This window comes from Saccopteryx leptura, chromosome 11, assembly GCF_036850995.1.
Source record: "Saccopteryx leptura isolate mSacLep1 chromosome 11, mSacLep1_pri_phased_curated, whole genome shotgun sequence".
Taxonomy (NCBI): Eukaryota; Metazoa; Chordata; class Mammalia; order Chiroptera; family Emballonuridae; genus Saccopteryx; species Saccopteryx leptura.
The window spans coordinates 60,120,819-60,133,454 of NC_089513.1; the positions used below are offsets into that span (position 1 = coordinate 60,120,819).

The 12,636-nt window shown below is 40.3% G+C and overlaps 1 protein-coding gene across 2 annotated transcripts in view; it reads right to left on the minus strand.

The window, feature by feature from the left end:
* The window catches only part of SPIRE1 (spire type actin nucleation factor 1), a 263,080-nt gene that overhangs the window by 8,847 nt on the left and 241,597 nt on the right, over nucleotides 1-12,636 (minus strand). Inside the window, exons 11-12 of one of the 2 annotated variants that reach the window (XM_066353336.1) lie at nucleotides 4,068-4,210; nucleotides 1,695-1,868 (exon numbers count right to left, since the gene is read on the minus strand). In XM_066353336.1, coding sequence (XP_066209433.1) covers nucleotides 1,695-1,868; nucleotides 4,068-4,210 — 317 coding nt within the window. The remainder of the gene's footprint in view (nucleotides 1-1,694; nucleotides 1,869-4,067; nucleotides 4,211-12,636) is intronic. The other variant, XM_066353337.1, reaches the window with a different exon arrangement.

Genomic DNA, 12,636 nt, shown 5'->3' on the forward strand with positions numbered 1-12,636 from the left:
AATTGATGTTTTTCTCTCTCTTCCTTTCTCTCTCTAAAATTAATCAGTAAATTAAAAAAAATTAAATTATTCAAAACAACGTTTTTTGTTTTTAAACTGAAGGCAGATTAAAATAAAAACAGCAACTATTATATTTAATTACTCTTTTCCTTTTCCAAATTTAACTTTAAAACTTGGAAGTGAATTCTTTGCCTAAAATAACATGGATTTAGTATACAGATATCTGTATTTGAGAGGACTGATAATAAAATAAAAATTTCGAGAGATCTTCAGTAATAGCAGTAGTGACAGCAGTTAAAATGCCATCCCTGCACTTGATTGTACTACCCAGCTGGCCAGATATAAACACGGGGAAAAGATCAGAGATTTATTCTATTGTATATCTCATGACAAATACGCAGGGAAAGGGATTTGTTGTTTCTCGTTTACATTTACAATTTCTTTTCTAAATCAAAATGGGAAATAAAGAATAATAATGAAGCCAGCCGCTGGCTCACTTGTCAAAGATGTGTTTAGTAAATGAGGGACCTGGATGAGGCAGGACAGGAAAGGCCGTGCCAACACTGGTCAGCAGCATGCACTGCACTGAGGGTGGGCAGCTTCATTAGAGTCCAGGGCTTTGGAAATTATTACACTTTCTGTAAAAAAATACATTCTGGGCCCTGGTCGGTTAGCTCAGTCAGTTAAGAGTGTCGTCCAGAAAGGACAAGGTTGTAGGTTCGATCCCCCGGCAGGGCACACACGGGAAGCAACTAAAGAATGCATGACTGAGTGGAACAACAAATGAATGCTTCTCTTCCCCCTGCCCTCTCCCTCCCTTCCTCTTTCTATCTCTCTAAAAATCAATAAAAATTAAATCCTGGCCAGACAGCCTGGTTGGTTAGAGCATCATCCAAGAGAACGGAGATTGCTGGTCAGGGCACATATAGGAACAACTTGACATTCTTGTCTTTCTCAAAAGAAAGAAAAAAAAAATCTGTATGAAAACCTCAAAAACAACTATAAACTGCAGGATTACTTAAAATATTTAAAATAATACAGACGATGTATGTACTATAGAATTGTACACCTGAAACCTATATAATTTTATTGACCAATGTCACCACAATAAATTCAATAAAAAAGAAAATAATATCAATAAAAAGATAACTTAAAATTTCTCTCTACAAAGAAGTAGGTTGTCATAAAAATCACATACCAACATGACCATCACAACCAGCTTTATGAAAGGTGCTGGGGAGAGAAAGATTCTCTGGGCCCAGGGGGACACATGCTATGGGTCCGCAGCCCTCAGGGCTCAGGGTGCAGTGAGCAGACACAGGCAATGACAGGGCTCTGTGGGAGGCAGAGCCCGGGGTGACCCAGCCTGGCAGGCAGCGCCCACAGGCTCTCAGAGTGCCTCTGATACAGAGAAGGAGCTGACATTCCCCCTGCTATACAACGGGGCTGTTGAAAGACACACGCTCACAGTTCCCTATAATCTGATGCTGCATTTTGAGTTTGTTGTCCTTTCAAAGTTATTTCTTCTCAACTGAGATGGTGGTATGATCTATGCATCCTAAAAAGATTGGAATCAATGATCAGAAGCCAAGTGCCCATCTAAGCTGTTAATTCTCGCAGAGTGCAGGAGCTGAGGTATCACTGTCAAAGAGATAGAGTGCAGTAATTCCCAGAACCAGCAGAAAGAGGCCAACCTTGGAGGATTTCCACCTGCTGATAAAAGCTCTCTCACACAGATAATACATAGCCCCTGCTACCCCAAACACGGCGGCTTCAAAGGGATGAGAGCCGAGCAGAGAAGCGGTTTGGATGGTAGAGTAAAGTGGTCGGAAAGGCGTCCTGGGCCATACACTGGGTATCCTAGGAACCTGAGCAATAGATAAGGGAAGAGAAAATGGCAGTGGGAAAGAAAAGGAGAAAATAATGCTGAACATGAGTGACCCACAAATAGTGATTACAGAGCATGAAAGAAAAATGAAACAAAAACAAAAACACCACACAGGATGTTAACGGTCGATTCCACTCGTGTGTCCACACCAGTCTCTGTACCCAGATGTTGTAAATACTGTGTTTACACAGCAAAGACCTGAGCTTCAGGTTTGCTAACTGGTTGTCCAGTGAACACTGAGTTTCCTAGGTCGGGCCGGGATGCAGGATGGGGCAAGAGCCTGCTATCCAGAGCGCAGGGAACTAACTGCATCACGCAGGCCCCTGCCCCCCGGGTGAGGTACTTCAGAGACAAGCAAGCAGCCTTTCATTTAGATGGGCATCACCCTCAATCATTTGATCAAATGATGAAAAAAAAAAAATCACACTTTTAAACATCCTAAAGAAAGGGAGGGAGATACAATAAAAATAAGTGAATAACAACAAAGACATTTCCGCCATTTTCATTAAAGGGATTACAAACACAAAATGATTCCTGGTTTCTAAAATGTAGCTGAAAATTTTAATTATGATACCGAAAAAACATTACTCATCAAGCTAGAGGGCACTACACAGACAAGTGTAATCTGATGGGTTTCTTGAGGTAAGCTACTAACAAGAAAGGTCACTACCTGACCTGGATGTTATTTTCTCTCAGCTGGTGCCCAGAGGTCCCTGGAGGAAGCCGGTTCTGTGGAACCCGAGTCCAGTACTAACCAGAGGTACCACCCAGTGCCTTTCGCTGAGACCCTTCTTAGTGACTGCAGACTGGTTTCACTTGGCTCTCTTCTCCATGAAAACCACTCACAGACCCACCAACCGCATGCCACCCCTTGCCAGGAAATACACTTCACGCGCCCTTGATGCGAACTGATAGTCTTTCTTGGCAAAACTGCTATTCCTATCTGAAACTTCTTCGTAGTGGATCTGATAGTTGGTTAATAATTTTAAAATTTATGTCTAACCTCAACAATGATATCATATGACCACAAGGCCAGGTACATATCTAAATACTAAACTGTCTTCCAGAAAAAGCCGTGTGAAGAGAAAACTCTATTATCAGACTTGTGAAAAATCACTGAGGAGCTGCTTCCTACATATTTTTAAGTTGGAACGGTAACTGTAATAAGTTTTGCTAAAGCAATAACTTACTTGCATTAACAAAAGTCTTCAGATTTTAAGTCTGAACCTGTGTGGTTAGAGCTCTGTTTTCCTGCTGTATTTCATCAAGTATCAGTGTTATTTAGGAGTTAAGAGGAATCCTGTTGGGAATTGCTATAAAATCATCAAATCTTTAATTGTATTGTTTGGGAGCAGAGATAACTGACCAAATTTCAACACTGTAAGCTCTGTTCAAACTTCGTGTCTTCACAATAACCCACTATCTCCCTCTACTTTTGAGTGTTCATCAGAGCCTTAAAATATGCACTAAGCATATTCCAGTTTTTTTTTTATTCATGAGTATCTGAAAAAACACTAGCTGCTAGGTTGCCAGTAAATCTATTGACTGAAGCCTCACATCTTGCCTACAAATACTTCAGAAGTCAAGAGAGACTACAGAAGAATCTCTGCAGACCTCCTCTGGCTGGTGTACCTATTCCTCCTGGCAGGGCCTGTGTCCTATGTCCCACTGTTCTCAGAAATGAGTGGCCACCACATGAATCCAAAAGTTTCTGGAAAGCCGCAAAAACTGTCAACCAGTCCAAACAGCAGCTTCGGCTCCAAAACATACTTGGAAACAATGAACAATGGTTTCTAATGGATCAAAATTCTCCCCTGGTACAATAAATAGTCTACTGTAGCCAGACTTTGCTAAGTTTTTTTTAAATTAGTTTTTAACAATTTTTAAATGGATTAATACCCTTTAAAAGGAAGAAAATATTTCTTTAATAACCTATACTTTCAACCACTGATAATTCTTTTGGGGAAAAACAAGGTGCTTTAAGTGAACAAAGAATGGCCATATTTCATTTAGGTTGCTGTTAGGGGTAGTTTTCTTTAGCTATTAAAAACAATTAAGGTAATTTAAAGTTCACTCTAACCCTTGGAAATTTTTCTCCTAATTATCATCTCAAGAAAGAGAATGATTACGGGCCCTCTAACTGTTCCTTCAGTTACTGTGCGGCCTTCTCGTTACTTACCAGAGACCGGGAGCTCTGCCTGGACGGCGGCAGAAACTGTCTCACGTTAGTGGGCGTCTCCTTTTCAATGGAATGTCGTCTCTGGGGCGGCTGCCGTCTCTCAGGCTGGGGTGTTGATGATATGGGCAGAAATTTCGGAGGTGCTAAATAAGTGAATTAACCAAATGAAAATGAACTTTCTTACTGTGAGGACTGTTATAGCAGAATCTTTGCAAGATAAAACCTGCTACAGAAAATTGCAAGGAAATAGTAAAACATACATACTCTGTGCTTTTAATATTCATTCAAATTCACACATAAAAACACAATATAAGTACAGTCTCCCACTTGGACATACAAATGCCCTCATGTTATTTTCCATGGAATTTTGCAATTAAAAATTCTCAGAAATATTTTTAAAAATTAGGTAAAAATATGTAGTCTGTATATCTAAAAGGTTCCCAGATGACCCTAACCTACAATGGCGCAGTGAACAGAGCATTAACCTGGAACACGGAGCTCACTGGATCAAAAACCTGGGGCTTGCCTGGTCCAGGCACATATGGGAAGCAATCAATGAACTAAAGTGAAGTAACTGTGATCTCTCTCCCTCTCTCTCTAACGCAATAAAATAAAAATCTTATAAAAAAAAAAGACTCCCAAATTATACCAAGAGTCTTTTAAATTTTTTTCTAGTTTTCAATTACGATTTACATTAATATTACTCTGTGTTAGTTTCAAATGTACAGCACGGTAGTTAGACAGTCATGTACTGTACTTTACAGAGCGGCATACCAAATCCTTAAGTGTTCCCTCCTTGACAGTCTCTTTTTAAAAGATGAAATATGAAAAGTTTTCCTTCTTGATGTTTATCAAGACATTCTGTCCTTAGATTTAAATTAAGCTGTATTTAAATTTCAAAAATATAAACTCCAGCTTTGATGTTAATATTGTCCTACTGCTTTCGTCTGCCTAGAATATTTTGGGACAGGATTTAAAAGGAGAATGTCTTAAGAGTCTAAATGGTTCTGGATTCACATTTTGAAAACAAAAGAACATTAGCAATAAATTATACTTCCAGAGTTTCATTTAATACTTCTCCCTACTCTCTCTGCAAACAGTAAGGCTGTTTCAATGTAATGGGTGAGAAAAGTAAAAGTCAACACAAAGTTAAATATGATCTATCCATATGGATAGTCACACCAAGAGAAATCAGTAAAGGAAAACAAAGAACATAATTTCCAGATAATAACCAAGGTCAATTCATGTTATTTTTGATATAATCTGTTTAAATAAATCAAAATACTATTTAAAGAATTTCAACCACTAAAACCTCTACGTATATAAGAACTTAGGCAATGTTCTAAGGGTATCTTATTATGTAAATTTTTTCTCTTGGCAAGTTTTTAAATTGCAATACAATATACTTAACATAATACCACTGTAACCATTTTTACACTAGAGTTCAGTGGCACTGAATTCATATGGCTGTGCAATCACTACCACCGTCCATCCCCATAACTCTTGATTTTAGAGAGAGGAGAGAGAGAAAGGGGGGGAGGAGTAGGAAGCATCAACTCCTAGTAGTTGCTTTTCATATGTGCCTTGACCAGACAAGCCTGGGTTTTTGAACAGGTGACCTCAGCATTTCCGGTCGATGCTTTATCCACTGCACCTCCACAGGTCAGCATCCCTATAACTCTTTTCATCTGTAAAATTGAAACTCTACATCCATTAAACAGTAAGCCCATGGGAACTCCCATTCTACCCTCTGTCTATGATTTTGACTACTCTAAGAACTTCAGGTAACTGGAATCATACAATATTTGCTTTCTTGTGATTGCCTTGTTTCATTTAGCATAATGCCATCAAGGTTTATCTGTTGTGGGCTATTACAGAATTTCCCTTCTTTTTAAGGCTGAATAATATTTCACTGTATGCATATATCACATTTTGCTTATCCATTCATCCACTGTTGGACAGTTGGGCTACTTCCATTATTTTTTTTTTAAGATTTTATACTTCTTTGGAAAAATGTCTGTTTGAGTTCGCTGCCTATGTTTGAATTGGGTTGTAGTCCTTCTGTTAAGTTTTAGGAGTTCCTATGTATTCTGGAAATGAATCCCTTATCAGATACACAATTTATAAATATTTTCTCCTATTTTGTGGGTTGCCTTTTTTACTTTGTTCATAGTGTCTTTTGACGCACAATAGTTTTTAATTTCATGAATTCCATTTACCTATTTTTTCTTTTGTTTTCTGTGTCTTTGCTGTCATATCCAAGAAATCACTGCCAAATCCACTGTCCTGAAGCTTTTGCCCTATGTTTTCTTCTGAGTTTTATTATGTTAGGTCTTACATTTAGGTCCTTGACTCATTTTGAGTTAATTTTTGCATATTGTATTAGGTAAGGGTCTAACTTCGTTCTTCTGCATGTAGATATCCAGTTTTCCCACTGCCATTTCTTGAAAAGCCTCTGCTTTCCCCTTTAAATGATCTTTGCACATCTGTCAATCATTTAATCATATATGTGAGGGTTTATTTTAGTCCATTGGTCTAGATGTCTCTTTTTATCCAAATGCAATACTGTATTGATTATTGTAGCTTTGTAGCAGTCTAAAATCAGGAAATGTGAGTTCCACAGTTTTTTTCTTCCTTCCTTTTCAAGACTAATTTGGCTATCCAGGGTTCCTTGAGATTCTGTATGAACCTTATAGTGGCTTTTTTTCTATTTTTCAGGATACATCATTGACATTTTGATAGATATTGCACTGACTCTAAAGATGCTTTGGGTAGTATTGATATTCTAACAATACTGTCTTCCAATCTATGAACATGAAATGTGTTTCCATTGATTTATGTCTTCTTTATTTAGCAATGCTTTCTAGTTTTTAGTGAAAAATTCACTTTCTTGATTAATTCCTAGGTATTTTATTCTTTTTGATGATATTATACATAAAATTGTTTTTGTAATTTCCTTTTCAAATTGTTCATTGTTCACGCATAGAAATGTAACTGATTTTTTTTTTTTTTTTGGTATTTTTCTGAAGTTGGAAACAGGGAGGCAGTCAGACAGACTCCCACATGCGCCCGACAGGATCCACCTGGTACGCCCACCAGGGGGCGATGCTCTGCCCATCTGGGGCGTCACTCTGCCGCAATCAGAGCCATTCTAGCGCCTGAGGCAGAGGCCACAGAGCCATCCTCAGCGCCCGGGCAAATTTTGCTCCAATGGAGCCTTGGCTGCGGGAGGGGAAGAGAGAGACAGAAAGGAAGAAGAGGGGGAGGGGTGGAGAAGCAGATGGGTGCTTCTCCTGTGTGCCCTGGCCGGGAATCGAACCTGGGACTCCCACACGCCAGGCCGACGCTCTACCATTGAGCTAACCGGCCAGGGCAATGTAACTAATTTTTGTGTGCTGATTTTGTATTCTGCTACTTTGCTGAGTTCATTTATTCTAAGATTTTTTTGTGTATGTGAAAACCTTAGGCTTTTCTATATATGATATAACATAATACCATCTTCAGAAAAAGATAATTTTACCTTTTTTTTCTAATTTAGATAACTTTAATTTTTTTTTCTTGCTGAACTGCTCTGGCTAGAACTTCTAGTACTTTATTGAATAGAAGTGAAAGCAGGGATTCTTGCTTTGTTCCTGATTGTAGTAAAAATACTTTCAGTCTTTTACCACTGAGTATGTTTGCTGTGGGCATTTGTTAAGTTGAGGTAGTTTTCTTCTATTCCTACCTAGTTTTTGAGTGTTTTTACAATGAAAGAATATTAAATTTTTTCAAATGTTTTTTCTACATCAATCATGTTGCTTAAAAAAGTTTGTTTTTTCCCACTGAGAGAGAGAGAGAAGAAGGGAGAGAGAGAGAGAGAAGAAGCATCAACTTGTTATTTCACTTAGGTGTTCATTTAGTTGTGTGTACTCACTGATTGCTTCTCATATGTGCCCTGACCAGGGATGAAACCTGTGACATTGGACCACTGGGACAATGCTTTAGTCAGGGTCCAATGGCTTTTCCCTTTCATTCTGTTAATGTGGCATATTATACTGATCAATTTCCTTATGTTGAACTATTCTTGCATTCCACGAACAAATATCACTTGGTCATATATAATCATTTAAAAATGTTGAATTCTTTTTGCTACTATTTGTTGAGAATTTTTGCATTAATGTTCATAAAAAGTACTGAGTCTGGAGTTTTCTTGTAGTGTCTTTGTGCGGCTTTGGTATCAGGGTAATGATAGTTTCATAGAATAAGTTTGGAAGTACCCTCCTCTTCAAATTAAAAAAATTGAAGCCCTGGCTGGTTGGCTCAGTGGTAGAATGTTGGCCCAATGTGTGGAAATCCCAGGTTCGATTCCCAGCCAGGGTACACAGGAAAAGTGCCCATCTGCTTCTCTACCCTTTCCCTTATCTCTCTCTTCCTCTTCCCCAGCCAAGGCTCCACTGGAGCAACACCCCAGATGGGCAGAGCAATGCCCCCTAGTGGGCATGCCGGGTGAATCCCGGTCAGGCGCATGCAGGAGTCTATCTGTTTCCTCGCTTCTCACTTCAGAAAAATACCAAAAAAAAATTTTTTTTTGAGAAAGATTGACATTAGTTCTTTGAATGTTTGGCAGAATTCACTAGGGAAGCATTGGTTCCTACCCTCTTCTTTGCTTGGAGATTATATGATTATTGATTCAGTATCCTTATTAGGTATAGGGCTATTCAGATTTTTTATTTCTTTCTGACTTAGTTTTGTTAGGTTCTACAATTCTAGAAATATGTCCATTTCATTTATGTTACCAATTTGATGACATAAAATTGTTCATATTACTTTCTAATAATTCTTTTTATTTCAGTAGAGTCAATAGTAATATCCTCTCTCTCATTTCTTTCTTTTAATCATTTTTATTTTCAACTACAGCTGACATACAATATTATATTAGTTTCAGGTGTACACTTAAATGATTAGACATTATATAATTTACTAAGTGATCATCCCAATAAATCTCATACCCATCTGACTCTACATAGTTACTAAAATACTATTATACTCTCTGTGTTGTACTTTACACCCCTATAACTATTGTGTAACAACCAAATTGTACTTCTTAATCCCTTCAATGTTTTCACCCATTCCCCCAAGCCCCCTCCCAGCTGGCAACTGTCAGAATGTCCTCTGTATCTCTGAGTCTGTTTCTGTTTTGCTTCTTCAATTATTTTGGCATATTTTAAAGATTTTTTTTTCTGAGAAAGAGAGATGAAGAAGGAAGAGAGATGAGAGAAGCATCAATTCGTAGTTGTGTCACTTTAGTTGTTCATGCATGTCTTGACTTGGGGGCTCCAGCCGAGCCAATGACCCCTTGCCTAAGCCAGCAACCTTAGGCTCAAGCCAGGAATCTTGGGATCATGTTGATAATCCCACGATCAAGCCGGTGACCTCAGGTTTCAAACTGGGGTCCTCAGTGTCCCAGTTCTATGCTCTATCCACTGTGCAACCACCGATCAGGCCAGATTCATTTGTCAATAGATACGTATTTATTGTTATTTGTTCATATTTTTAATCTTTTTATTATTTTTCTGAAAGAAAATCCTTTTTTTTTTTTTTTTGGACAGAGAGCGTCAGAGAGAGGGACAAATAGGGACAGGAAGGGAGAGAGATGAGAAGCATCAATTCTTCATTAAAACTCCTTTGTTGTTCAGTGATTGATTGGCAGCTACAGCAGACCAGCCATCTTGGGCTCAAGCCAGCAACCTTTGGGCTCAAGCCAGTGACCATGGGGTCATGTCTATGATCCCACACTCAAGCCAGTGACCCCGTGCTCAAGCCGGATGAGCCTGCGCTCAAGCCAGCGACCTTGGGGTTTTGAACCTGTGTCCTCCATGTTCCAGTCCAACACTCTATCCACTGTGCCACCACCTGGTCAGGCAAGAAAACCCTTTAACGTTTCATGTAATACTGGTTTGGTGGTGATGAACTCCTTTAGCTTTTCTTTGGGAAGTTCTTAAAATGGCCTTTGGTTCTAAATGATAGCTTTGCTGGGTAAAGGAATCTTGCTTCTAGGTTCTTGCTTTTCATCACTTTGAACATTTTGTGCCAATCCCTTCTGACCTGCAAAGTTTCTGTTGATAGAGCTTTTGTAGATAACTGCTTTTTTTGTGCTGCTTTTAAGATTCTCTCTTTGTCGTTAACCTTTTGCATTTTAATTGTGATATATCTTGATTTAGGCTTCTTTGAGTTCATCTTGTATGGGACTCTCTGTGCTTGCTGGACTTGTATATCTATTTTCTTCACCAGATTAGGAATGTCTTCCATAATTATTTTATTTTTCACATAGGTTTTCAACTCCTTACTCTCTCTCTTCTCCTTCTGGTACTCCCATGATGTGAATGTTGGTACGTTTGAAGTGCCCCAGAGGCTCCTTATACTATCCTCATTTTATAAGAGTCCTTTTTCTTTCTGATTGCTTTGTTATCATCCAAATGTCTGATTTGGTACTCTGCATCATCTACTCTACTGTTGATTCCCTGTAATGTATTCTCCACTTCAGTTACTGTTTTCTTCATTTCTGACTGATTCTGTTTTATGTTTTTCATCTCCATTTTCATGTCTCCTATTTCTTTGCTGAAGTTCTCACTGAGTTTCATCTGTTCTTCCTCTAAGTTCACTGAACATCCTCATAAACAGTATTTTGAATTCTGCATCTGGTAGATTGCTTGCCTCTATATTGTTTAGTTCTTTTTCTGGAGTTTTGCTCTGTTCCGTCATTTGGGATATGTTTCTTTGTCTCCTCATCTTGGCAGCCTCCCTGTGTTTTTCTCTGTATATCAGGTAGAGCTACTATGTCTCCCAGGCTTGGTAGAGTGCCCTTATGTAGTAGGTATCCTGTAGGGTCCAGTGGCATAGCTTCTCCAGTCAACTGAACTGGGCCCTCTATGTGCACTCCCTCTGTGGGCTGTGTACACCTTTCTTTTGCAGGCTTTGCAGTTGAGCCTTGATTGTTGTTGGCACATCAATGAGAGGGATTTACACCCAGATTGGCTGGCTGCAAGCATTGTGGAGGATCAGCTAGCAGAGGCCAAGCCCAAGGAACAGGATTTAGATGGCCCCTTGAGTGTGTGGCTTGTAAAGGTGGCTCTGGGGTATCCTGGGAAGTGCAGGCCAAGGTTTACCACTTCATATGTTCTGCCCGGGACCACCTGACACAAGCTTCAAAGTGATCTGCAGATGACTGCTACTTGTGCTGGGCTTGTAGATACCCAGAAGGGGCCAAGTTATGAACCAAGGCCAGTTGCCGCTACTGTTGGACCTGGGGTAACTTAGCAAGAGGTTTGGGACATACTAAGGTTAGATGCTGCTTGAGAGATTTTAGGAATGTCTGAAATATGAGTCAAGACAGACTGTTTGTATAAAAAAAGCCACTGGAAACAGCTTGGGTGGGTTTGCAAGTGTGGTAGGGTGGGGGTCTCAGGGAATCACCAGGGCAGGGCTGATGGATACTTAGATATGGCAGTTTTGTGGTTGAAGTGCTCAGCAAAGGTACAATGGCCTCTGCCAGAACTGCTGTCTGGGAAAAGCTATCCCTCCAGCTCTTAGTTTGATGCCAGACAATTCAGTTCCTCTCCATATGTTCCTGATGCCTTTTGAGAATGCTACTCCAGCAGTGGAGCTTACAGCAAGTGAATTTGAGTAAGTCTGTGTGGGTCCTTTAAGAAGAATACCTGGGACTCCAGAAGCCTTATTTTATTTTTTTTTTTTTTGCGTTTTTCTGAAGCTGGAAACAGGGAGAGACAGTCAGACAGACTCCCGCATGCGCCCGACCAGGATCCACCCGGCACGCCCACCATGGGGCGACGCTCTGCCCACCAGGGGGCGATGCTCTGCCCATCCTGGGCATCGCCATGTTGCGACCAGAGCCACTCTAGCGCCTGGGGCAGAGGCCACAGAGCCATCCCCAGTGCCCGGGCCATCTTTGCTCCAGTGGAGCCTTGGCTGCGGGAGGGGGAAGAGAGAGACAGAGAGGAAAGCGCGGCGGAGGGGTGGAGAAGCAAATGGGCGCTTCTCCTATGTGCCCTGGCCGGGAATCGAACCCGGGTCCTCCGCACGCTAGGCCGACGCTCTACCGCTGAGCCAACCGGCCAGGGCAGAAGCCTTATGTTTTACTCAGCTACTATCCCCAGTGGTTTTTACTGCCATATTTATGGGGAATTCTCTTCCTGGCACTGGAACCCTGAGCTGTGAGGGCTGGTGTGGGACTAGAACCCCTCACTCCTCATGGGGAAACCTTTGCAGTCCAGATATCCCTCCCAATTTTTATCCACCACGCATGGGTGTGGGACTAGACAGTTCTGCATCTCTGTCCCTCCTACCAGTCTTGATGTAGCTTCTTCTTTATATCTTTAGTTGTAGGACTTCCATCAGTTAGATTTCAGGCAGTTCTGAATGATGGTTGTTCTGTAGTTTAGCTGTAATTCTGATGTGTGTGGGAGATGAGAGGAATGGAGTAACCACATTTACCTATGCCATCCTCTTGACTGGAACTAAAATTTTTTCTTTTAAATGTTTATAGCAATAAATTTCCTCATAGAACTGCTTC